Source organism: Malaclemys terrapin, chromosome 8 (genome assembly GCF_027887155.1).
Source record: "Malaclemys terrapin pileata isolate rMalTer1 chromosome 8, rMalTer1.hap1, whole genome shotgun sequence".
Lineage (NCBI taxonomy): Eukaryota > Metazoa > Chordata > Testudines > Emydidae > Malaclemys > Malaclemys terrapin.
In genome coordinates, this window is record NC_071512.1 from 72,923,875 (window position 1) to 72,948,786 (window position 24,912).

Genomic DNA, 24,912 nt, shown 5'->3' on the forward strand with positions numbered 1-24,912 from the left:
AGCACATTGAAGTAAAACTGCGGTGGGAGAGACTTACTCGGCCATAGGTCTGGCTTTTTTGTGATCTCTTTAAAATAAATCAGAAACCAGTTATCACCTGGAAACGGGGTTTGTTAAAAGAGTATACTGTTTGTACAAAGAACATCTACAGGAAGTTTTCATGTGGGGGTTCTTTCTAAGTAAGAGAAAACATAGTCTTTCAGCAAGATAATTCTGGTTATTTATGTAATTTTTCCAAAGAGAAAGTGGACTATGTCCTCTACTGAGTGAAATATACTGATTTGCCTTTACTTATCACACACAAAAATATGGATAAAGGATGTTTTGGGGCCCTGACATTTTACATGCATCTATTAGGGAACAAAGATGATTTTTCAGAAAAAAAACAAAAACAAAAACCAACCAACCAAACAAAAAACCATAAATAAATCTAAAAAGTTCTGGGAAACCTAAAATAGAATTAAACAATGGATAAAATATTGGGGAAGCAGTTTCAAAATTCTACTGTTCCTGCTCAAGTCAATGGCAAAGTTCTTAATGTGTTGCTTACATAAATATTGCTGCTGCCCGAGAAACAGTGACCACTCTATAAAGAGCCCAGAAGCCAATTTCTTTTTGATGAGGAACTGTTCATATAGTATATTGTTTCAAGAAAAGAAACCATACTATACTTGTAGTACGAAAAACTAGACGAGGTTCAGTTTTCCCTCCTGTTATTCCACCACTCTATCTAGTGCCAGTTGTTATATTTTCAGAGAAAATGTCATTTTATAGAATAAGTTCTGTTTGATTTTATAGTATTTCCAAGGGGTCCAAATAATCTTGTTCATCAAACACAGATTTGTCTTAATACAGATTTGCCATGGCCAAATGCAAAATGCAAACCTTTAATTGTAGATTTTTTTTTTTTTTGTTAAAAAAAGGAAAAGCCATGGTATACGACTTTAAAATAAAAATCATGTGCAATTATGAGACAAAATCTTCTTCACTTTACAACATAATATTGTTTAAAACCATTTCAGAAACCAAATAATCCACACTAGTGACCATTTATAGAGCCAAATTAGACCAAAAAAATAAAATAAATAAAAAAAAATCATGGAGGGATCTCTCTTCATAATGGGCTGGCAAATGTATTAAAATATCCTTAAAGTAACTGTTTTTTGCCATGACAGTCATAAACACACTGGGCCAGATTCTCAGCTTGTGTAAACTGGTGTAGCTACTTCAGTGAAACTGACAATCTGGCCATGGCCTTACTGATTATAATAGGGAAGAAGAGTGGAGGGCAGGTGATTGTTTGCCTCGTGGGTAAGACTATGTATAATCCAGAAGCCATTTATCTCCTTGTAGGATATAAAAGTGATGTAACCCTTCAATAAAAGTAATGGACATAATCTAATTGCTAATTAAATAATTGTTCAGTTACAAAGAGACATGCTGACACAAAACTATAAGTACAGAAGGGAAAATGCTCATTTGAGTATGGACTTTCATCTCATATGAGGAAGAAGTCTGTAGAGAAATCAAACTACTTATTAACATGTAAAAGAGCTTGTAAACTCTCAGGTTACAATTGACTTGTAACCTGCAAAATCTTTTTAATACTGAATAAAACGGAGGGCCAGAATCCTCAGCTGGTACAAACCAATCTATCTTCATGGACTCCAGTGGAGCTTTGCCAGTTTACATCACCTTGTGAATGATCTGGCGTTGGAAGATGTGCAGGCCTAGATGCTTTAGGTCACGTAGATATTGAGAGTACTAAAGAATCAGGATTGTATTGTTACTAAAAATAACAGCATAGTCTGAGTCACTAGTTTATAGCATCCTTGACTTGCTGAGACCACTGTCAGATACTCTTAGACATCCCCTAGCTCTCCGTCCATAGTTTGTCCATTTTCAATTAAGACTCCCATTCAACTAATCCACTGGAGCTGAATAAGCATTCAGTTCACTCAGAAACATGTTGGGATTAAACTGTAAACACAATCAGGAAAGCGTGCTTACTTGTGAATAGATAATGCTGCTGACGCCATGTCCAGAATTGGCCAAGATCTGTAAAGAAACCAGGGGCTATTGAATTGGGCATGTTTAAATGAAATACACTTTCAGGAAAAGAATGATTTGTGCTTCCCTGCTTAAGGGAGTAAAGCAGCAGGTGAAATTTGATTTTGTCTCCTCATTTCCACCACACAATACTTATGGAAAGGTTTACTATAGAGATTCTTTGAAACTAAAAATGAACTGGATATAATTCTGGGCTAGATATTCAGATGTGGCTGATCTATGCTCTGCATCTATGCTCAGGAAGCAGGCTGGCAGGTCCCTAGCTTAACTTAGGGTATGTCTACACTCAGAGCAGGGGGCGGGATTCCCAGCTCATGTAGACACTCTCACACTAGCTCTCATTGAGCTAGTGTGCTAAAAATAGAAGCATAGCCATGGTAGCACAGGCAGTGGCACAAGCTAGTCATACTGAGTATGTACCTCACAGGCTTCAGGTGGGGTTGTACTTGGCACAGCTAGCCTGTGTTGCCACATGATGAGAGCTAGCACAAGTATGTCTACATGAGCTGGGAATCACACCCTAGCTCACAGTGTAAACATAGCCTTAGAGTGCCTGCTACTACAGCCCTTTGTGGCTGACAGGGCCACAGTGCTCAGCTTGTTGGTGCTTGAGACGGGGTTGGAGCCTTGTTGCAACGTGAATAGGGATAGAGCTGCCCTTGAACAAACTGGAACTCTGCCTCGCCTTTATGTGGGCCATGATAGGTTGGGGACAAACCTTTATGCTCCCTCACCCTTTCTGCCTGGGCCTTATATGGATGTATAGTATCTGTCCTTTGATCAATTTATCTAGCATAATGAAAATTTTCAGGTGAAGTTCCATTCCACCTCCTAACAGCAATCCACCCAAAATCCTATGCCACTTCCATACAGATCGAGCCCACGGTTTCTGCGGGGATCATGGACATCCTTCCATATGGGAGAAACCAGGCATAGGATTTGCACTCATAATAGCATCACATTATAAATACAGAAGAAGAAAAAAAATATATGCTTACCGATGGGAAAGTTTCACGCTGTAAAAGAAACCAGAAACCTGATTATTTTGTGTAAGGGTTTGTTTAAGATTGAATACTGCTTCAGAAAAAAAACCCTATTGCCTGGGTGAAGTGAAAGACCAAAGGCAAGTGCACAGCCTATTTTGTGTCTCTTCATTTTGCACCATCTACACTATGGAAAGGTTTACCATGTATGATGAGTCTCTGAAAATTAAAGTAGTGTGTATACTTTTCCATTCGGTTTTGAGTACACACTAGAAATTATGACTCTTTTTGTTCCCTAGTGAAAGAGTTCTGTTCATTTGAATGGCAACTAAAATTATAGTAGTCTATGTCTTCCTATAGAGTACACAGAGTCTGTTCCAAAGCCCGGAAGTCTGTTGGAGTCTCTTTGTACCTTAGAATACTGGGGGTGTGGAGGTGTGTGGGGGGGTGGGTGGGGGATAATTCTGATGCATGGTGAGGTGTCCATACATTTAACACCCATCATTTGTGAGATATGTGCAGCTTTTCAGTCAGCTGACTACACCAAGAATAGAGGAATCTGAAGGATTTAGTACTAAGGAAGGTTATTGGAGGCAAATGGAAAAAAGGGGTTTTTGCCACATTTCGTTCTGAAACAAGCCCTAAATATTTCATTCACTTTTAGGCAGAAATTATTTTAGGTTGAAAGAAAGATTTCAAAATGAATGGGTACAGTAGAACTACAACAGCTGGAAACTAAAGACTGAAGTAAGTTTACAGAAGAAAGTTGCAATAGAAACAGGAAGATGAAGTGGCCTTGTTTGAGATAGATATAATGGACAGTGAGTTCTGGGATCAGCAGTGAATCAGACCACTATACAATTACACAACGTAATCACATACTTGTGAGTCAATAACAACATTCCTGTAACCTGACTGAGACAATTTCATTTCTGTATAACATCAAATCATTGCAGTGATCTCTTAGATCTGGATGTAACTTTTAGTTGTTTAGTCAGCCTCTTTCTCTATGCACAATTGCATCAGTAATATAATCCCGCTCAACAAAAGCTTCCGCCCAACAACCAGACTGCTGTAACTATCTGAGAGCTAAGCATGTGGCTATTCAGAAGCACTTAGATTCATAACTCTAAGAGTTGTGGAGAAAGGATTCTTACCACAGGTGGGTAGGGGTTGCTTTCAGGATAGGACACTGGCTGTAATGAAACCAGAAACAAGTTATTTTCTCATAATGGGGGTTTATTTAAAATGCAGTATTGTTTCATGAAAAGAAACTTCTCTGCACTTAAAAGTCTGATGGAATAATAATGACTAGCACTTACACAATATAGCGTTTTTATATATCTGAAACCACATTACAAAAAAGTATTATCCCCATTTTACAGATGGGTGAACTGAAGCACCCAGAGCTAAGTGACTTGCCCAAGGCCAACAGTGAGTCACTGGGAAGCAAGTGGCAGCCCCCAACAGTGAGTCTCACAACCCGGGCCCACAGACTCAGGCTGGAGGAGCTTGTGCTACAGTGCTAAAAATAGTTGTGTAGATGTTCAGGCTTGGGCTGGAGCTTGGAATCTGAAGCCTAGGGTGGAGGATGGGCTTCAGAACCTGAACTTCAGCCCTAGTTGCAAGGTCTACATAGCTGTTCTTAGTGTTATAGCATGAGCCCCTCAAACCCGAATCTATAGACTTGGACTCTGAGACTTGCTGATGCAGGCTGCTGTGCAGTGTAGACATATCCTCACATATCCACTGGTCCTTTGGATGGAAGGCCAAAGCACACTCTGTTTTGTGTCCTTTTATTCACTCCTATTCTATGGGAAAATTCAATATGGAGATCCTTTGAAAATTAAAGTAAGCTCAATAGTAATATGTTGTTTTGATCATAATGTTATTTTTCTGGTGAAAAGTTTGTTTTGACTGAATTAAAAAAGGAAAATAGCCCGTATCCTTGAGTGGAGTAATTACTGTGACAGGAAGTGATTTTAAATCACATATACAAGGGAATTCTGATGAGAGGGAGGACTGGGTTGTTTGATTTTAAAAACAGGTAATTTAAAAAAACCTGACAGTATCCTTTTAATGCTGGAATAAATAGAAAATTGAAGTGGCCATAGTTATGGTGATTTGGATGGAGAGGTCTGACCAGTCACAAATCTGAGTGTAGGGATTTGCCAACTATGTGTTTATTGATCATTTCCATACAATACTGACTCAGTCCCTATACAACATCCTTGTACTCCAATTGTTTGTCTGAGACTATTCGGTTTCAATATTATGGGCCAAATTAATCCCTGGTGCCAATTCCACTGGCTTTACACCAGGGATGAGTTTAGATCAATCTCATCCTAAAGTTCCCTTTGTAACAATAACTATAGTGCCTTCCATCCTAGGATGTCTAAAAAAAAAATAAAAAAATAAATGCATAGACAGCTTTGTAACTATACTACTTTATCCACAGTAGAGTCAACCTGTCAAGAAAAGTTGCCATAATATAACTAATGAACTTAATGCATTTGACAGCTAGTAAACCAAGATTCAGTTACTGAGAGATAATATGGGAAACAGCTTTGGGCCAGCATCTCAGCTGGTGTAAACTAGTATAGCTTCATTCAAGTTAAAGGTGCTATACCGATTTATACCTGCAGAGAATCTGGCCCTTTAAATTCAACAGAGAAGTAGTGCTTACCTTTTTAACACCACTGCCTGTGGAGACAGACTGTGAAGAATACAGAAACGAATTATTTACTTAGAAAAGAGTTTGCCAAATTTAATTCTGTACCTATCAGACAGGAGACAGTAATAGCTCTAAGATCTTCTTGGATTGCCAAATCATGAAACATTTGAAAGAAAAGTATTCTTATGTGAGGCAATTAATGAATAACACAGGGAACAGATTAATGGGAACACAAGAGCGAAAAGAGTTATTGTAACCCAATTGTCGCCATTGTTTCTAGCACAATACCCAGTTATTTCTGCCAGTTTCATACACAACAAATTTATGTTGAAAAGAAAGTTTCAAATAGTTGAAGTAACAAATCTAGGTGGAATGTTAGGTAGAGTGAAATGATTATTTGAAATGGAAAATAAGTCATACGTTGATAGTAGAAAGTTAGACCTTGATTCCCTTGATCAGACGTAGAAACATCAGGAGAACATAGAAGACTGTAGGAACAGAGCCAGCTGGAAGCAATGGAGTGCTCCATATGAACAGAAATGCTTTTATGAAGTTTAAAACAATTTCCAGGAACCTCCCACCACACTGACCCACACATACACTTCCCATACAGCAGAATCAGAGGAAACTCCTATGTGTGAGCTTTGCTTTTTGTTCTGAGTATCCACCAGATAAAACCTTTCTGGTGAAAATATTTTGTTTGTTTACAATAGTAATCAAAATAGAAAATATCTGCTGTCCACTTGCAGAAAAAAATGACTAACCCAGGGTCAGTTTAACCAGGAAGAAGGAAACTAACAAGGTGGAGCCATGTAATGCCTCATAAATACAGCATTCATCTGCTGAAATCATTTTGGCTAGTAATATTACCTAATAATTTCAGGACATCCCTCTCTGAGGTCCTCCCATGGATTTCCCCACAGTAGGGCAACATTTGGGCCTACCTGTTTAATTACTGAGTTGCATAGCAAGTTTAAACTCTAAATACAGTAGAGAATGTGTTCCTACCTGGCCATAGGACATGCCGGTGTTAATTGAGACAGCAGTCTGTAAACAAATCACAGATAGTTATTTCTTTCTAAGATGGCGTGTTTCAATAAAAATACCATTTTTGGAAATGAAACCTATACGGCAGTGGTTCCCAAACTTGTTCTGACACTTGTGCAGGGGAAGCCCCTAGCGGGCCGGGCTGGTTTGTGTACCTGCCACGTCTGCAGGTTCGGCCGATCGCGGCTCCCAGTGGCCGTGGTTTGCTGCTCCAGGCCAATGGGTGTTGCTGGAAGTGGCGGCCGGTACATCCCTCGGCCCACGCCGCTTTCAGCAACCCCCATTGGCCTGGAGCAGCAAACCGCGGCCACTGGGAGCCACGATCGGCCAAACCTGCGGATGCGGCAGGTACACAAACTGGCCCGGCCCGCCAGGGGCTTTCCCTGTGCAAGCGGTGGAACAAGTTTGGGAACCACTGCTATATGGAATTCTTTGTTGGGTGGTGTGGAGGACTAGGGGAAGGTACAAATATTAAGCTAAATTCTGATTTCAGTTACATCTGAATAAATTCAGAGTAACTCCTCTGACTTCAGTTAAATTACTCAGTAACCTTGGTGTAAATCCAGAGATCAGACTCTTCCAACATTCAACTACATTACATCATATGTAAGTTTAATGGATGGTGTTCTTTTGAAATTAAAGTTGACACTCATATGTTTAGGTCATGATCCAGCACAGCATGTAAATATAAGCCTAACTTTAAGCACAGCATGGCAGTAGTCCCATTGTAAACAGTGCTTTGCTAGATCAGGGCCTTAGTGCTCAGTAGAAATCAGAGAAAATGCCACCTTTCTGGTGAAAATATTTTGCTTGTTTCTATGGTATTCAAAATAGAAATAGAAAATAATGTCATTTCAATAGAATTATAAGAAAGAAGGGAAGTTGATAGTACATACATTCTCTAGATTAATACCAAAAAAAAAAAAAAAAAAGTGTTGCTAAAAGAATCAACTGATATTATGGGACATGTTTTTCAGCCATGCAAAGGGAACTCCACCAAGAAAAGAAAGACTAAATTGATCAGAGAGTGTGATATACTACACAATATGGGGTGGATGACAATATTTAAAAGAGGAATCCTAAAAGCAGGCAGTAATTGACTAAGAATAATACAAAGAGCATCATCTCAGATGAAGGTAGGGAATAGTTATGCGGAATATGGAACTGGGGATAGAAACTAACAGTTATGGTTGCCTTTCTTGTTTTAGAGATATGGATGTTGACATATCAGACCACTAACAAATTAGTGGAATGGTTATTGACAATTAGCATATACTTTTGGGTCAGTAACCCTACAACATCTTTGTGCTTGGTTAGCTGAGACAATTTTGTTCCAGTATAATGCTAACTAACTTCAGACATCCTCTAGCTCCTGCCTCATCTTTATCCAGAGTAATCCAACTCTGCAACACAATGACTAATGGAACTAATACAATTTGCAACAAACTGTTGAGTTATTGAGTTGCATTTTGGGAGAAAACATCAAATACAGAGGCAAACAAATACTTACATCTTTACAACCATATTTGCTGTATATGCCGCCAGTGCCCTGTAGAGGAAACAGAAAGCACTTATTTTGTTACTGTTGTTATAATTACTAGAGGAGAGTAAGCACAAGTACACAGAACCTCAACTCTGGCTGGTCCTCAAGTCTGGGAGATGCAAAAGATCCTGATGCCTCCCCCCAGTTCTGCACTGTACCTCCACAAAAGAGCTAGGCACATTCTGGCTCTAAATAAATTAATATATGCTGGTATTAACAGAAATGTTTGACAGATTTTGTAAATAGATTATTTAATAGAAAAATAATTTAAATTTGCTTTTAAAAAGCACCCACATTGTGTTTGCAGCCCGCCACTGTCTCCTGGTATGGTCTTTTGAGGGACTTCTGCTTCTCCTGACTGGCCCTCCTTAGTTTGCTCTCAGTCAGGGCAGTTCTTGGACATAGTCTCTTGGCTGTGTTCGTGGAGGGAGCCTGGCGCAGGTTGCCTCTTTGCTGTCCCAGGCCTTTCTGCCTCCTCTTTACTCTCCCCTTTATAGCAGGCCTTGTTTCCTTTGTGGCTGTGTGTGCCTGCCTCTCTGACTGCTCGCTTGTAAACAGGAGAGACTCTCCTCTCCCTTCTGTTTATGCTCAGTATGGGGTTTGTAGACCCCATTACACAGCCCAACATTGTAGTATTTTGCTGGTGCATGTAAAACAGAAAGCTTAAACTGAATAGAAATACGAGTTATATGGAGCCTTCTATTTTCATTGTTCAAAGTGAATGAAATGTAAAATGTCAAGAACCAGCATAAATGGTGAAAAGTAGTGTACATTTTAAAAGTTCTTTTAATAGTAACAATCTTATGTGTCATTAGTAACAGAAGCAAGGATGTTTTTTTCCAAAATAAAGGTAAACACTGATTACTAAATTTTAGTTTCTTTCTGCTGAATTCAAAATTCATACAGAAGTGAGTTTTATTTATTTATTCCAGCCTCTCATGATATGAACATTTCAGATGTTCTCCAAGCACTCAGTCCTGTGAGGTGCTGACTGTTCTCAACCCACAGACTTCAGTAGAAACTGAGTGTGCTTAGCGCTTTACCAGATAATTGGATTTACTTGTCTAAGATTTTTAACCTGACACTGTTCCTTTAATACAGGAAGGAATATAAAATGAAAGTAGCGATATTTATTGTGGAGTTACAGCTGCTGAATTCTGAGGTCAGCAGCAAATTAGAATACACAGACAGGCATAGTTATGTTATGAGTCTATGAACTGGGCAGCATCCTTGCTTTCTGATTAGCGGAGTCTAGCTGAGTCTATTCTACTTGAATAGTACATTGTCAAAATCATCTCTTAGTTTTTCTACATTACTTTTGCTATAAAACAAAAGCTCCTACATTAACACTAATGTAACTGATAGCTAAGCATTGTAGTTAAAATAGTCACACTGGGACAAAATTCAGTGAAGATGAGAAAAGTGCTTACTGAGACACATCCACGCTGGCTGCCTCCTGGAGGAATGACTCCAACCTGAAAGAAAGAAGATGCCACTTATTTCTATGCTTTATGAAACACGGGAAAAGAAAGCTGCAATTTACAGCACCAAAAGTCTGCATTGCCATTCAGCCATATGTGGAGACTGGAGATATATACAGGTGGACGTTATTATACCGTTTGAGTCAGTAACTGTGGCACACACATATGCTGTGATTGCCTGGAACAATTCCATTTCAGTAGGATAAGCTCAGCCATCCTCTTACTTTCCATACCATTTTATCCTTAGGCATGTAGCCCTTCATCAAACCCCTCACAACAGAAGTAGGGAACTAATTCTCCTCCTGGGAAGTTACTAAAAGTTGCATCATGGGGATACCCTCTACAAACTAGAGAAAGGCTGACTTGGGAATAGCTGTTGCTGTCCTGTGAAACGTGGATAAATTATAAAGAAATTGGAAATAATACATTTCCTTGCAACATGGCTTGCTAAACTAAGCTACTGTTTTAAGAACAGAGAACTCCCTCTGGCTACCTCCCTGGTGAGGTGAAGGACAAGAGCAGGTTCCACGTTCCATGATGTCTCCATCCATTCTCCTACCCTTCACCTCAAAAGAATTTCCCTCCTTCAATTTGAGATTCTAGCTGATAGGGGCAGAAGCAGCCAAAAGCAGCACTGGCAGGGAGGCAGTCAAATGGACCTAGCTGGGACCACCCCTCCCCACAGCACCCTCCTGCATATAGCACTGTTAAGGTGAGACCCCCCCCCCCATACTGACTCTGGGGGCTCTAGGATCCATGCGGTGCCTCCCCTCCCGCTTGTCATGGGGCTTGGGAGAAAACTGGAGACACTAAGCAGCCAGAGCTGCCAGCCAATATAGGCAGAAGCAGGGACCTCTGGTCCTTCAGACATTCAAAGAACTTTCTACAGTTTTGACTGGATATTCTCTGCCTTGCATTGACTGACTGTTCATCCAACCTTCCTTCCCTCTCCTCCTTCATAGTCTCTTCACCTCAACTTCACTCCACACCTGCTTCTCTTACCCTCTCCTCTCATGTCCTCTCCCCCTTGCCCCTTCCCCTCCCTTTTCCTTCCAAGTAGTTGATCCCATCTTAAATACCACCCCACAAAAAATCATGGAACATAATAATTGTTGCCATCACATTACTCTGCTTGTGTGCTCTACCCCTTCCTCCATCCTGTGTCTGTCTTGTCTCTTTAGACTGTAAGCTCTTTGGAGTAAGGATCTTCTACTTCTGTTTGTACAGTGCCTAGCACAATGGGGACCTACTCTTGGTTGACCCGCTGGACCCACTGTAATGAACACATTCATAAAAATAAAATTGGGATGTAAAGGAAAGATTTATTTGAAAATAAAAGTAAATTAACTACATATAGTGAGATATCAAGCCCACACTATAAAGGTATCATTTTACTGGAGAAAAAGTTCTGTTTGTCTGAAAGGTGCTGAAAATGGAAAATAGTCCATGGTTTGGAATAAATGCAGTGAGCTGAGCTAATCACATGAGGGAGTATGAAGGAGGGGAAGGAAAATTTTAAATGGAGGGTGAGGTATGTAAGCCCACAAAAATTCCATACTCAGCCTTCAGGAGTCAAGACTGAGGTAAGTAAAATTTCCAAGAAGTGCAAGTGAGGAGAAAAATCAATTGTACATGCAATTTAGTGAGGTGACTTTGCAAACTGCAAAGAGGTCTGAAATGCAACAAATAGAAGAAAACAATTTACTGGGATGACAAGAGAAAAAGAGGTACTGTGATTCTCTTGCTTTCGGTCTGTAATAATGGGACCTTTCAGCAAGAGCCTCAACAACAAAAAGTAAGGAACCCAATGAAACTGATAACTATCATTGCAGTGAGGTCCTGAACCAAAGCCCATTGACATCAATGGGAGTATTTCAATTGATTTCAATTCACTTTGTATCAGGCGCTTACTGAGCTAAATGCTGATCAACTATATAAATAAATAAACGAACTCTAATACTCTGGAGAAACAGCTCATATAGCTACTGCCAGCCAATGAGGAACCTTGCACACTCTGTAAAGAAACCATAAATCAGCCATTTATTTGTAGAAGGACTTGTTAGAATACAGTAGCTTTTTAGAAAGATAACCTTCCTTAATTCCATAATTTCCTGTGTGGTAAGGTGAAGGGTAACAGAAGTTTCACATTCCAACTTGTCTGCCTTTATCTATTGCTTTACACTGTGAAGGCTTGATATAGTGGTAGCAGAAGGATTCTGCTGAAGAGTCATCAGAACTGAAAAAATACTACATATGCTGAGGGGCTATTTGACCTGAACTAGTCATATGGAGCCTAATCCAAATCCGAATGAGGTCAATGGAAAGACACTCATTGATTTCAGTGAGCTTTGGGTATGGAGGAGAGAAATTCTAATGAAAGTGACCTGCCTAGGGCTGTAGCAGTTTAATAAGTCTCCTTCAGGAGTCAGTCTGAGTTAGTAAGATTTCCTAAGTGTAAGCAAAATCCAGGAAAAAGATCCATACACAAGGCATGCCAATCCAAACCCCAGTCCATACACATGGTGAAAAGAAAGAAAACAGAATTATTGCTTGAAACTGAAGATTAAGGAATATTTGCTGTGTAACAGTATTGCTTAAGAAATACCTATTCAGAGAGTGTCACAATAGCTGGACATAAACTGGAATCAACAAGGTTTGGGGATGGGGTATGTGGAGTGGAAACTGTTCCCATATAACGCACTAATAAATACACTAAGTACATCTACAGCGTAACTCAGTTCAAGCCAACAGAGATAAAATAAGAATGAATTTGACTCTGTGGGTTTAAAAAGGCCCATATCTATTAGGAAGGAAATTAAGTGCAAATATAATTGTGCCCAAAACAACTTGGATTAAAAAGATGTAAACTGTTCCATAACAACACATATATAACTTGGAATTTAAAAAGGCCAATAGGAATAGACAATGAAATCAATTACAAAAGTAGTCCCACATTGAAGGGGTCATATGCTGTGCACTAGAGATGGTGTTGCAAATATTATTGAATTAAAGTGAATGTCAAGGACGTTAGGTCAGAAAGTTTTTTAACATTTTGTGAATGAACTAAAAGGAAAAAATGAAAATGGCTAGAAACAAAAGAGTAACTGCACATTCTATTTTTATTGTCCAAGTGGAATGAAAAAAATAGGTGACTATTAAAGGGGTGAAACAACAAGTTAGCTACGTGGAATAATTTCATTTTTTAAATAATTCCAGATAGCATTAACACCACAAATAAGGAAACAAGGATTTATTTATTGTTTTGTTGACAGTATCAGCTTAATGCTTGGTTAATAAAGTAGAGGTGGCCATGTTTGTTGTGAGGATGTGGATGGTGAGTTCTGAGTGCAACAACAAGTTAACCTGCAAGGACTTAGATCCTGTATGATTATTGACTATTACCATGCATTTGTGGATCAGTAACTGTTTGGAATCCCTGAGCTTACTGACAGAGACATATTTTACCACAGAGTTGAATAACATCAGTCAGTCTCTATCTCTATAATTTTGGATACTCAAGTATACTAAAATCTACACTGGGGAAAAATTATAAATAAATAGAGAGGAACTAGGGTACTTACCTGACCAATAGAATAGCTGGTCTGAGAGGAACCAGAGGATTCACCCTGTAAACAAATCAGAAATCAATTATTAATTTTGCAAAGGACTAGTTCTATATAAACTGCTGCTTCAGGGGAAAAAAAGAACTACCTTGTGGAATGAAATACCACAGGGGACATTTTTTGGTCATTTCATTCCACCAAACTACACCATTAAAAACTTTACTACAGAGAACTTAAACCTATTCCCCTCTCCACACAAACAAACCTAAATATACATATTGGGCCAGATCTTCAGTGGGTTTATATTGGCATTATTCCATTTACTTACTAAATATGAAGTTTCAGCCTCGTATTTAATGCCCAGCACTAGGAGTGAGCCTGAGCTGGTAAATTCTTTTAGGTGTTCCAAACTAAGTAATGTTCAGATGAAAAATGATTGTATGCAGCTATTTAGTAATCTGACTACACAACCATTGGAGTGTATGAAATGCATAGCATAGTTGCTGGGAGCAAGAAAGGCAAAACAAAAAGACATCTTCACTGAGCTGTCACCTTTTTGTTTCTTAAACAAAATTCATATTTTATTCAGTTTCATACAGAAATTATTGTATACTGAAAGGAAGATTTCAGAATATGTGAGGTAAGTGATATTGGTGGAACTACAAAACCTGAAGGAATCATTATGGCTGCAATGTGAAGATAAAGGAAATAAGCTCAAGACTTTCTGCTGTCAGCTTATCTGACCTTAGAGAGAAACATCTGGAGGATATAGCAGGAATGACAAATAGATATCTAGAAGTTTTGGCAGATTTTATTCACCGAAAGGCAAATTGTCAAATGGAAAGAAGAAATTGAGTTAGAGATACTACATGATATAGGTCAGTTTCTGTGATAGCTTTGCATATCACAAGTAGAAACATTCTTAGAAATTCTGATGAATGGGGAGTAATCATTTCTCCTTGCTGTAACCAGTTCAAATTTAAGAGAGAGAAACTGTAAGTAAGCAATTCTTGTCATTTGTGGATGGCAAGTAGTGAATCAGTGCTCTCTGGAGAAGGAATGTTTACCTGAATACATCCACCACTACTTGAGTAAGTTCCTCCTTTCTGTAAGAAAAGCAGAATCCAGTTACTTCTTCTTAAAGAGCTTGTATAAATACCATATTGTTTCAGGAAAATAAACACTTTTTCCTGCTTGGTTTGAGTGAAGAACCAGAGGAATTTGTTTCCATTCGATCACCCTACTCTATGTAATGGTCTGATATGAGAAATGATAGGTATCTCCCCGAAAACAAACTAGATACTGATGCACTCAGATTTGAGTAGAAACCACAGGCAGTGTCAACTTTTTGTGAAAGTGTTTGAATAGCATTGTCCATGTCCTACTATAGTGTCAATAGAATGAACGGACCAGAACTTACTGGATGAGGAGTATGAAGAATGGGAATTCTAAAGTTGAGATAATTAAAGCCTCAAGTTAATGCCAGTCCTTCAAAAGTCAATCTGTCTTATTAAGATTTTCTGTGAGAGCCACACCAAACATTCAGGAGAAAAATATTTATGCACATGATGATATTCTTTTTTAAATGCTCCCACAAAACAAATAATAACCCAATGCAATTAAAAAATTAAAAAGACACTGGAAAAATGTAGAGAAATAGTTCTTACCTTGGTACATTCCATCTCAATCACAATCCGTGAAGCCTATAAAGAAAACAGAAGCCAGTTATTACTTTGTAAAAGAGCTTGTTTGAATATTATGTTTTTCCTGGGAAAGAAACTCCCATTTACTTGGTGAGATAAAGGGCCAGAGAAAGATGTTCATTCTTGGTTAGATCAGCAGCTGGTGCAAACCAGCATTGCTTCATTGAACTCAATGGAACAATGGTGATTTACATCAGCGAAAGATCTGGTCCCTGGTTTATTCTTCCTTCACCTCACCTCCCTACACTATGGGAAAGTTTAGTATGAGGAGTTCTTTGAAAATGAAAATTAACTGAATACTTAAACTTTCATTTCTAAGAACATCCAGTGTAGTCACCCAATCCTTATGGCCTGGGGTAGCCATGGAGGACAGGGCCTATGATGTGGCTTATGCCTCTTGGATCACCTGGCTCTGTAATTTAACCCTTCTCCTGTTCCTTGTATGGTATTCATTGGCTAGAATGACTCAGTTTCCTTACTGTCAGATGGGATAATAATGGTTAATCCTCACAATACTTGAGTTACAGTAAGTAGGTAGGGTCAAATTTTCCAAAGCAGCCACCGATTTTGTCTGACTCAGTTTATAGATGTCCAATTTGAAACCCCTCAGATGGGGCCCATTGTCATGGAAGTATATTTTGTCTTCCACATTTATTTATACTACTCAGACAAAAATAAACTCAAAACATACCTTCTTCTTATTCCTTCTTTCTGTGACATTGGCTGACTGAGAAGGTCTAGGAGTGACAGTTTTGCTGAGAACTCCAACCCAGAAGTTCTTTGAATCTTGAACAAATGTTGCTCTAGAGGGAAAATAAGATCAGTACAATTTACTTTCTCTAGCAAATTATATTTCAGTATATTATGAAATAGAATCACAAGATTTCTTTCAGCTAAGAAAACTCACGCTTGTTAGAGTTATTTGAAAATGTATGATTTTCAGTATGAATTCATGTTGCAGCCTTCAAGAAAAGGTGTAAGAAAAAAAAGTTTCAAGAGTATGTAATTAAATCTTAGAAACTTTTTTATTTTCTAATTCCTATATTAATGTCCAACATCATGCCAAGGATCAACAAAATAGAAGGTTAGAAGGCACGGAAGAGGAATGAAAGCTGCTTGGAGAAGCTTAGACTCCTGTGTGGATATCTGCTCAAATATCCACCAGTGTTGGAGAGGCCTTGGCAGACCTTCTCACTTTCATATAGTCTCGACCTATGGCTGAAGCATGGCTTTGATTGGACCAGGGAGAGGAGATGATCATACTGTGGAAGAGTTACTCAATTTCTGTGTCTTTTTGCTCCTCTTTGTACTTGTAAGGACTTAAGGGAGTTACTGATTTGGCCTTTCTACTGTAAACTTCAGATTTCAGAAGTTGAATATCTCAGCTGTTTCAAATGGATTTTGACTAACACTTGGCAAACATATTGTTAGCCCCAGATGTTATTTTTGTTGTTAATCAAAACTTTGTAATATGCCAGGCTAATTAAAGTTACATAAAACATGGCATACATTTGGCTTTAGCCGCTCTCTTCACTCAATCAATGTGTGTCTTGTGCCATTTCCACAAAAGAGCATGAAAAAAATATTTGCTGAGAACAGGTTATGAAAATGCCAGAATTAGATAAACAAACAAATAAATAAAGTGATGTTTAAAAATTAATCTTCAAGGATTCCCACTTCTAATCATTATTTTTTCCCCATACTCAATATGAAAGAAATTATTTTATTAAAAAAGCAAATATTTTTATCAGTGTTGTATTAGGGCCTGAGGCAAAGCCAATTGAAATCAATAAAAGGCCTCTCTCATGTATGGGACTATTCATATGCATATGGCTTCTCATGTGCATAAGGAATGGGGACCTAAAGGGTAAAAATTGCTTTCTGAGCCAAGGTCCACTAGTAATGCTATGAACCTTCTTGGAACTATTTGTGTGAGTAGAGGTTTGTAGGACTGGGCAACATATACAGTAGTTACTTTTAACAAAGTTTACATAAAAATGGTAGTGGTTTTATTATACTAATACAATGTGAAGATAATGCAAACAATGAAACAAAACAATACCAGGGAAAATATATGGAGAGCATAGACTGGTTATGCCAGAATGAAAGTGTACACCCAAGGAAACCATATTGAACTGTCTCATGAAAATAAAATATCAAAGCAAAAAAATCAAATATATACCTAAATTGAATACTCTTGGTGTCCGAAGGTGCAATCCAAGTTGTTGTAACTTTGTGCTTCACCTCTGAATTTGTGTGGCTTACTGCTGAATTCTGTAATAAAAAAAAAAAAATATGAAATGCAAAAGCATTTTTTATCTATATGTGCTTGCATATATTAGTAAAGGAATTTGGCTACGACACAATGGGTAGGGCTGCAGATTTGTCACGGTGGTTGAAAAGATAGAGTGATTTCTCTGTCCATGACTTTTCTTTCTGCCCATGATTTTAATAAAGCACCCATACAGAGGGGAGACTCCAGGGTGTGGGGAGAAGAAGAAGGTTTGGAGAGTGAACCCTACTGGCACTCACCCCACAGCAGCAGCTCCCATCCAGCAGGATTGGGCCTAGCTTCCCACTCCAGGATTTCTGACCTGGTACATGGGGTCACAGCTCCACTCAGATTTGGCCCAGATGCCCCTCTGTCATGATGGAGGGTGGCCGGACCAAACTTGAGTAAGTGGCGTGGTGACCTGGTGCACAGGGTTGTGCACAGAATCCATCCCCCTTCTCTGTCCATACCCATGATTTTACACACCATTTCCCCTTAAGCCCATGGTTTTTTACTAAATTTATCATGACTGCTGTATTATTTTTGTTTAAAAAAAACAAAAAAAAAAAGCCATGACAAATGATCTTTCACCACCACAAGAGGTCAGGACTTTTGATCTATACTTCATCCAAAAGACAGCACATCTAGCAGCACAGCAGAGCCCCCTAGCGCCATGCTGGAACATTAGTTCAGTACTAAGAATTGGGCCATGCACCACAAACATTTTACTCTGATTTTGCAGTTGATCCTCTGCAATATTGTGCATAAAAATCCAAGGGTACTGATCTGCATCCAAATGTGTCTTCTAGACATTGAATTCTAGTCACTATGAAGTCCGACATATCATATAGCAAACAGGCTTGGAAATCATAGGCCATAAACAGGTGAACAGTTCTAATGATTTGTCTGAACAAGAGTCCTTTTCTTTCTGTGAGCCAGAACCCTGGAGTTCTGATATAATTTTACATGTATTGCAAAATGAAAAATGTATGTTTCTTTTGATCAGTATCAATACAAGTATGTAAAAGTTAACCAAGCTAAGTAACTAATCTGAACGAGTGAGCACATACCGAAACATTATGACATGCAAGGGCTTGCGTGCTTGGATCTGTAATTTTAAAGGAACCAACAGGAGTATCTCCTTCAAGTTCTCGAGCCTGTAGATGAAATCCTTGAAAACCACGCTCTGCAGTTCCCTCTAGAGTCACTGAGAAAACAGTCATTTAAAGAAATGTAAGTTTCACATGCTGTGGAGCTGTCTTAATAATACTTAACATCACATTTCCCATGGATGAAAGCATCCTGCATCTACAGAAATGCCTTATGCTCCATATATATATTTAAATGTTATGGCTAACTGCAGTTTTTATTAGCGATACTGACACTGACAAGGAGGAAAAGAAACAAAGGTAGCATAGGCATCTGTGTGACAAATTACTAAATACATTTGTGAAGTAACTTAACACTCCATATAATTTACAAACAACTTTGAACAACTTTAAAATGCAATACAGATGCTCTACACAGTGAACTGTAAAATCAAAATCTTCTTATTCATCCAACCTGCTCCTTGTGTGTATTCAGAGTCCTACATACTGGCTTTAGTGACAAAGATTTTCTACTTTTAATGGTTAGGCCTGCAGAGCCTACAGTGTAGGGGGCTAGGAGGTATTGAGAGAGAGAGAGAGAGAGAGAGAGATGGTTTCTCTTCTGTCTGAGTTCCAGAAGTAGGGCGGCCGGTGTTTTGTTAGCTAAGTTCCAACTGCAGAATCTTATTTTCAGTGAAAAAACCCAACTTGGCTCTCAGATACCAGGCTGCTGAGTATGCAGAGTTGCAAGTTAGGAAACACACTGATTTACTCATTAACTCTTATTGAAAGAATCGAGAGACAGTAAACAGAGAACTGCACAATGTCATTTTTGAAGAGTCACTTTGCAACGTGAAACCATACTTTAAAGGGACACAGACAAGTTTTTATTATAATAAATGTATTTGGGTAATGCCAACAAAGTACTAGGTGTTTTCCCAAATATAATAGAAAGCCTGGTCCCTTTCCCAAAGAACTTGTCTTAAAAACAAAGATAGCCAGAGGAATGATAGAGGACCCAGGGGACAACATACAAGTCCAGGTTAAGGTAGTGATTGATAATACTGTACTTGGGCAAACATTAAAAAACATAGTCTACTATATCTCCAATTAATCCTCAACCTGCCCATAATTAGTCAACTACTTTCTTGTAGGTGTCATGGTAGAAGAGGGATTTGAAGGAGGAAAGAGTAGTGGCCTAGAGGCCAGTTCAGGTGAAGGCATTCCATACACTGGGGGGGCAGTGTGGACTAAGGCACAGAAGTGGATGTAAAAGAAGCAGATAAAGAGTATGTCGTTGGTGGAGCTGGGGACAATGTAAAAAGAGATAAGAGCAGATGAGCAGGGAGAGGCAGAATTATGCAGGGTCTTGAAGGCAAGTGTAGGAACCTTAAAACCTGAAGTAATGGAAAATAGGGAGCCAGTGGCAGGATTTAACAAAGGGCAAGGCCAGAGAGACAGGAAAGGAAGATCTTAGTAGCTGCTAAGGCCCATTCCTTGTTTTACTCCTTCTTAATGTTATAATGTGATGGGAATGTTCTCCCACACCTAAATGTTCCTTTAAAATCCACCATCATTTTGTTGTTGAGAATTATTTTAAAACTCACAAGCACTTTTGAGTAGTCTAACAGCCCTGCCATCTTTGGAAGAGCTATTAACAAAACCTCTTTTTAGAGCTTCATGGATTCTGCCTGATGTTTCCAGTCACAATGAGCCACATGTTCCCCTTCTTCTACATGTTGCCCCTGGTATCCTGTCCCCCATGAAAGCCCCTCCATCTCAACTCCATGGGACTGAGTCCCTGGGATTCCAAAGGCATTCTAGGGGCACAGTAGGACAGCAGGTGCTCTGTTCTCCATTTTGAGCTGCCTGGATTTCAAAGTGGAAACTGACCTGACTAACTCCCCTTCACACCGCCTGCTCACCTTAGTGGGGGCTTGTTGCAGGCTTGTTGTTGGAGTTAGTCAATAGTCATGAAGTTGCTTTAGGAGCCTTGCCACCAAGCTGAGAGGGGCCCACAGATCAGCGCTGGGGAGCAGGCTTGAGATGTGTTAAGTTGGGCCCCCAGCTTCTTGTGGCTTCAGAGAGAGAGTCTCACCCCTGCTCTGTCCCCTTGAAAGAGCCAGAACTGTGCTCCTTCTGAGGATCCCCTTTCAAACCTCGGCATAGAAGGTATGCTGAGGTCAGGAATGGTGGCGGGAAGAATGTGTTGGGGTGGGGCTGTAGCATGCAGAACTGTGGACATTGTGTTGCCAACTCTCAGAAAGAAAAAAAAACAAAAACAAAAAAAAACCACAACTAAGTGAAAATTTCTAGCCCTCTCACAGTTGCTCAGAAAAGCTTGAAAACATGAAGTGAGCATGATCTAGAGACTCAGAAACCAGAAGGCAAATAAAAAGCACCCAAAATGTATTATTCTTAGAAATCTCATGACTTTTCATCCAATCTCATGACATTTCGGAGTCTGACTCATGCGTGTTGAATGCTTCAGGCTGGTAATAGTGAGAATCTGAGCAGTGCTGTTGTTCACATGGCAGCAGGAAGCTGCTGTATCCTAAACAGGGATGTGTAAATTATACCAGGGGCTGCCCCAGCCCACGACTGGGCAGGTGCAAAGGTGATGTAAAGCCTAGGCTGCTAATTCTGTGCTGAGCCTCTGAAAGGCACAACATACAAAGCCACCCTTGGAGTTCTAACACATTGAGTTTTGTAGGCAAATTTTACGCTCCTGCAGTAGTGCAGCAAGTTGAGGGTAGTTCCCCTTTCTTCTGTACAGCGCTCAGCACACAACCAGTATTCAACAAATGAAATGAAATGAAATCAAATAAATAATAGCATAGCTCAGTTTTGCCAGTTGACTTTAGTTTGATCACAGACATTGTGTAATGGGATGAATTCATATTTGCCCAATAGGCAAGGGAAAAACATCTTCCCACGTGGAGAGGCAAGATATGAACTGAGTATGGATGAGTGGGGATGAAAGAAAGGGCTATAATTTGGGGATGCTGCAGAAGGAAACCAGGTGGAATTTTGGTGCAGCCTGAATTCAGTAGGAGAAGGAGAGTGAAAGAGTGTATGGGGAAAAGGGTACTAGCCCTTTAATTGACTGGCAAGAGCCCACAACCTGCAGCCTGGGGATAATTAAGGAGGCCCTACCCATCTTGAGGGCTGAGCCATATAAACAGGAACAGGACAGTCAGCAAACAAGCAAGCTGGCTGGTGGTTTCTCTCTCAGGCACTTGGAGACAAGTTTAACCTGATTCAGAGACTTGGGTGTAGAGGACTATAAATTTGGATGCCCTGAACCTGGGTCCTGATGAACTGTTTGTTGTAAAGATTCCTGGCCTGAAACCTGATTAAAATGCGAGGGCATTTTGTTAATCTGTGGCAGCTCCTCCTTGCCCCAGCGCTGTTGAACTGAAATCTACTGCTGCTCCACTTAGGGAAATTAAGGAAGGGCACACCTGTAGGGCCACACCAGGCTGCAAGAGGGCGCTCAAGGACTGCCTGCACCTTTACACGGAGACAGTTTTTAAATGAGTTAAATAGTTTACCTTGGATTTCGTTTCCTGGATCATATTTATCAAAAGATACAGCAATAACATATGGTGGAGTGGATTTTTGTGGTTCACCTCCATGGTGCGGTAGCATAGTATCACAATCTATTGTAGAGTTTTCATGTGGAAAACAAAGGATTCTTGGCAAAAATACCCCACACAACACAAACACGAAGAAAGGATATCTGTCCATCTGTGGAAAAACAGAAAGCATAGAGAAGTTGCCATGGCTATATCTACACTTAAAATGGAACAGTGGTGCAGCTGTGCCACTGTAGCGCTTCAGCATAGACACTTACAAGAGCAACAGGAGACGTTCTCCCGTCGCTGTAATTGTCCACCTCCCAGAGAGGCAGTAGCTAAATCAATGGAAGAATTCTACACAGGGTCTTAGGTCAGCTTAACCATGTCACTTAGGGGAGTGGATTTTTGACACCCCTGAGCAATGTAGCTGGGGTGATCTAATTTTCTAGCACAGGCCAGCCCTTCTTTTGTCAACCTAAGTGCTGTCTACACCTGGGGTTAGGCTGGCCTAACTACTTCTCCAGGGGTGTGGATTTTTCACACACCTGAGAGCTGTAGCTATGCTGATGTAACTTTTCACTGTAGACCAGCCCTTATCAACAGCTGTCATACTTGTTCCTGTTCCCCAGACCAGAAAATAGAACAAACCTTTTAGGTGCAGTAAATGATCCTAACCAATATTTTTCTTAAACAATGAGCTTCCATCAATTGAAGGCTCCAATTCTTTGGTTTCATGATGGCCTCTCAAAACTAGAAAGAGGCATTTAATAAAACCCCTAGGTCTGTGGGTCCAGAGTTTTGGTTCAGGCCCCTCTATAGTCAATTTAAAAGCCCCTGTCCCTCAGCATGCTTCTTGTTAAGAAAAATCATGACTGGCGGGGGCTCTTCCCATCCCTTCCACTGCCAAATGGTTGCCAGGAAATTTATTGTTAAATCCCCTGTTAAACTCTTAGCTTGATTTTTTGTTACTGTGTATATCTCAGATAAGTTAAGACTAAATGTCACTCAGACGTGCAACTTCACAAAAAATAATGATGGGAAGCATGAGTGAAAATACATCCATGCTGCAGAGAACTTCAATGAGATAAAAAGTTGAGGGAGAAGGAAGTATTCTTGTAATTCACTCCAGTGGTGGCACAAATGGTACAATCTCTTGAAGAACAGAGAGGACATTTTCCAAAGTTTTGCTAAAGCCTGTAAAATTAGATTTTATTGACCAGCTGTCTAAGCAATCTTAATATTGAGCCATGCCGCCACATAATTAGATAAGGTCATTAAACCTTGTGAATATTCTACTTTGTCCCAGTAATAATTGTGCTGATAAATACTATTTGGGATTTCAGAATGTAAAAGCCCTCCCTATTTTTCATGTCTGCTTGTTGGTGGGTTGTCTTGTGGTGACATGTTAGGCTACAGAATAAATCAAAAAGGAGAAATTGGCTCAAGATTTCTTAAAGGACTTCTAACACTGTCTACTAGGGATGCCTGTCCTTTTTCCATTGAGCCATATTTCTGCATCGACATTTAGAATAGAGGAATATTTGATTTTGTACATGTGTGTAAAAAAGAGTAAACTACCTTGTAAAAAGGGGAAGGCAGAATCAGATGTAAGAAAAATATAAAAAGCTGGTGCAAGGGACCAAGAATATACTGGGTTAACTTTGAACTGAAATTGAACGCCTTGCCAACAAGGCACCGTCAGCAGATAACAAAATGGACAGTTGTGAGGTCTGCATCATAATCCATCCCATGAGGAGAAGCCAATGAACGTTTGTGAAATGCCACAATCAATAAGTGTGGTGAGCAACCAGGAAGATGTCTAAACAAATAACCATGTCTTTTAAAGAAGAGACTCTCTCCCCCAAAACGCTCATGGAAAATGCCATTTAAATGGAAATCTTGTAAGTATTATGTTAAGGGAGGAGGAATAGCTCAGTGGTTTGAGCATTGGTCTGCTAAACCCAGGGTTGTGAGCTCAATCCTTGAGGGGGCCACTTAGGGATCTAGAGCAAAAAAAATCAGTACTTGGTCCTGCTAGTGAAGGCAGGGGGCTGGACTCAATGACCTTTCATGGTTCCTTCCTGTTCTATGAGATAGGCATATATTATGTTCAGGTGGGTGTGGTTACAAACTTCCCTGTGAAAATTTTGACATAGCCCACTTCTAATTAAAATTTAAGTATAGCATGTGGTGCTACTGTATTAACTGCTGCGATAAGCTGTTCTTATTAAATCACTAGTCTTTGTCTTCTTCTTCTGTTTGACTCATATCATAGGTAGAAGTGTTTTGGTTTCTAATTAGTTGCTTTATTTTTAAGCATAGCATCCCTGGCATTTAAATTAGCTAAGACTAGAAAATTCACCCTAAAATATTTGTTGTCTGGAGCTATTTTGTAGTTAGATGTACTCTAGTCTGTCATGCAAGAAAACTGGCCTTAAGTTTCTTATGTTCTCAATTTCTGGATGGTAGGGAGACAGAGGACCAAAGGCAGCATGCTGAACCATGAGTGATAGGGACTTCTGTCTGCATCAGCCCTCTGATCCTTCAGATGAAAAGCAATGCAAAGAACTTGTGAAAGGAAGTCCATTCATTCTGGCCAGGAGATATATCTGTGACATGGCATCTTGGGGAACTAGGTTAAAAATGAGCAAAAATGGTGGCTATCTTAACACCTTATTAAATTTTGAGTCTGGAATAGAGATAAGTGCAGAAGATCCCAATAGAAAAAATAACTCCCATGGAAATTTTGTTTTAGTACAGAGATTCCAGTGTAATTATAATTTCTTGCTGGCATAAAGCTATAATTTTCTCCATGAAAACATCCTTCTGATACAAATCTAAAAATTAATATTTGTCAAATGCAAACAGGCAAAATTTTTAGGGAAAAATGTTATTTTTGTGCTTCTA

General features: G+C 39.5%; 1 protein-coding gene across 1 annotated transcript in view; it reads right to left on the minus strand.

Annotated features, from left to right (window-relative positions):
• LOC128842461 (uncharacterized) overlaps positions 1 to 24,912 on the minus strand; it is a 61,433-nt gene that overhangs the window by 18,299 nt on the left and 18,222 nt on the right. Inside the window, exons 3-16 of the mRNA XM_054038484.1 lie at positions 21,979 to 22,174; positions 18,407 to 18,543; positions 17,247 to 17,338; positions 15,756 to 15,867; positions 15,029 to 15,064; positions 14,429 to 14,467; positions 13,380 to 13,424; positions 9,748 to 9,792; positions 8,285 to 8,323; positions 6,736 to 6,774; positions 5,740 to 5,769; positions 4,211 to 4,249; positions 3,069 to 3,086; positions 2,011 to 2,058 (exon numbers count right to left, since the gene is read on the minus strand). Of these exons, the coding sequence (XP_053894459.1) occupies positions 2,011 to 2,058; positions 3,069 to 3,086; positions 4,211 to 4,249; positions 5,740 to 5,769; positions 6,736 to 6,774; positions 8,285 to 8,323; positions 9,748 to 9,792; positions 13,380 to 13,424; positions 14,429 to 14,467; positions 15,029 to 15,064; positions 15,756 to 15,867; positions 17,247 to 17,338; positions 18,407 to 18,543; positions 21,979 to 22,174 (915 nt within the window). The remainder of the gene's footprint in view (positions 1 to 2,010; positions 2,059 to 3,068; positions 3,087 to 4,210; positions 4,250 to 5,739; positions 5,770 to 6,735; positions 6,775 to 8,284; positions 8,324 to 9,747; positions 9,793 to 13,379; positions 13,425 to 14,428; positions 14,468 to 15,028; positions 15,065 to 15,755; positions 15,868 to 17,246; positions 17,339 to 18,406; positions 18,544 to 21,978; positions 22,175 to 24,912) is intronic.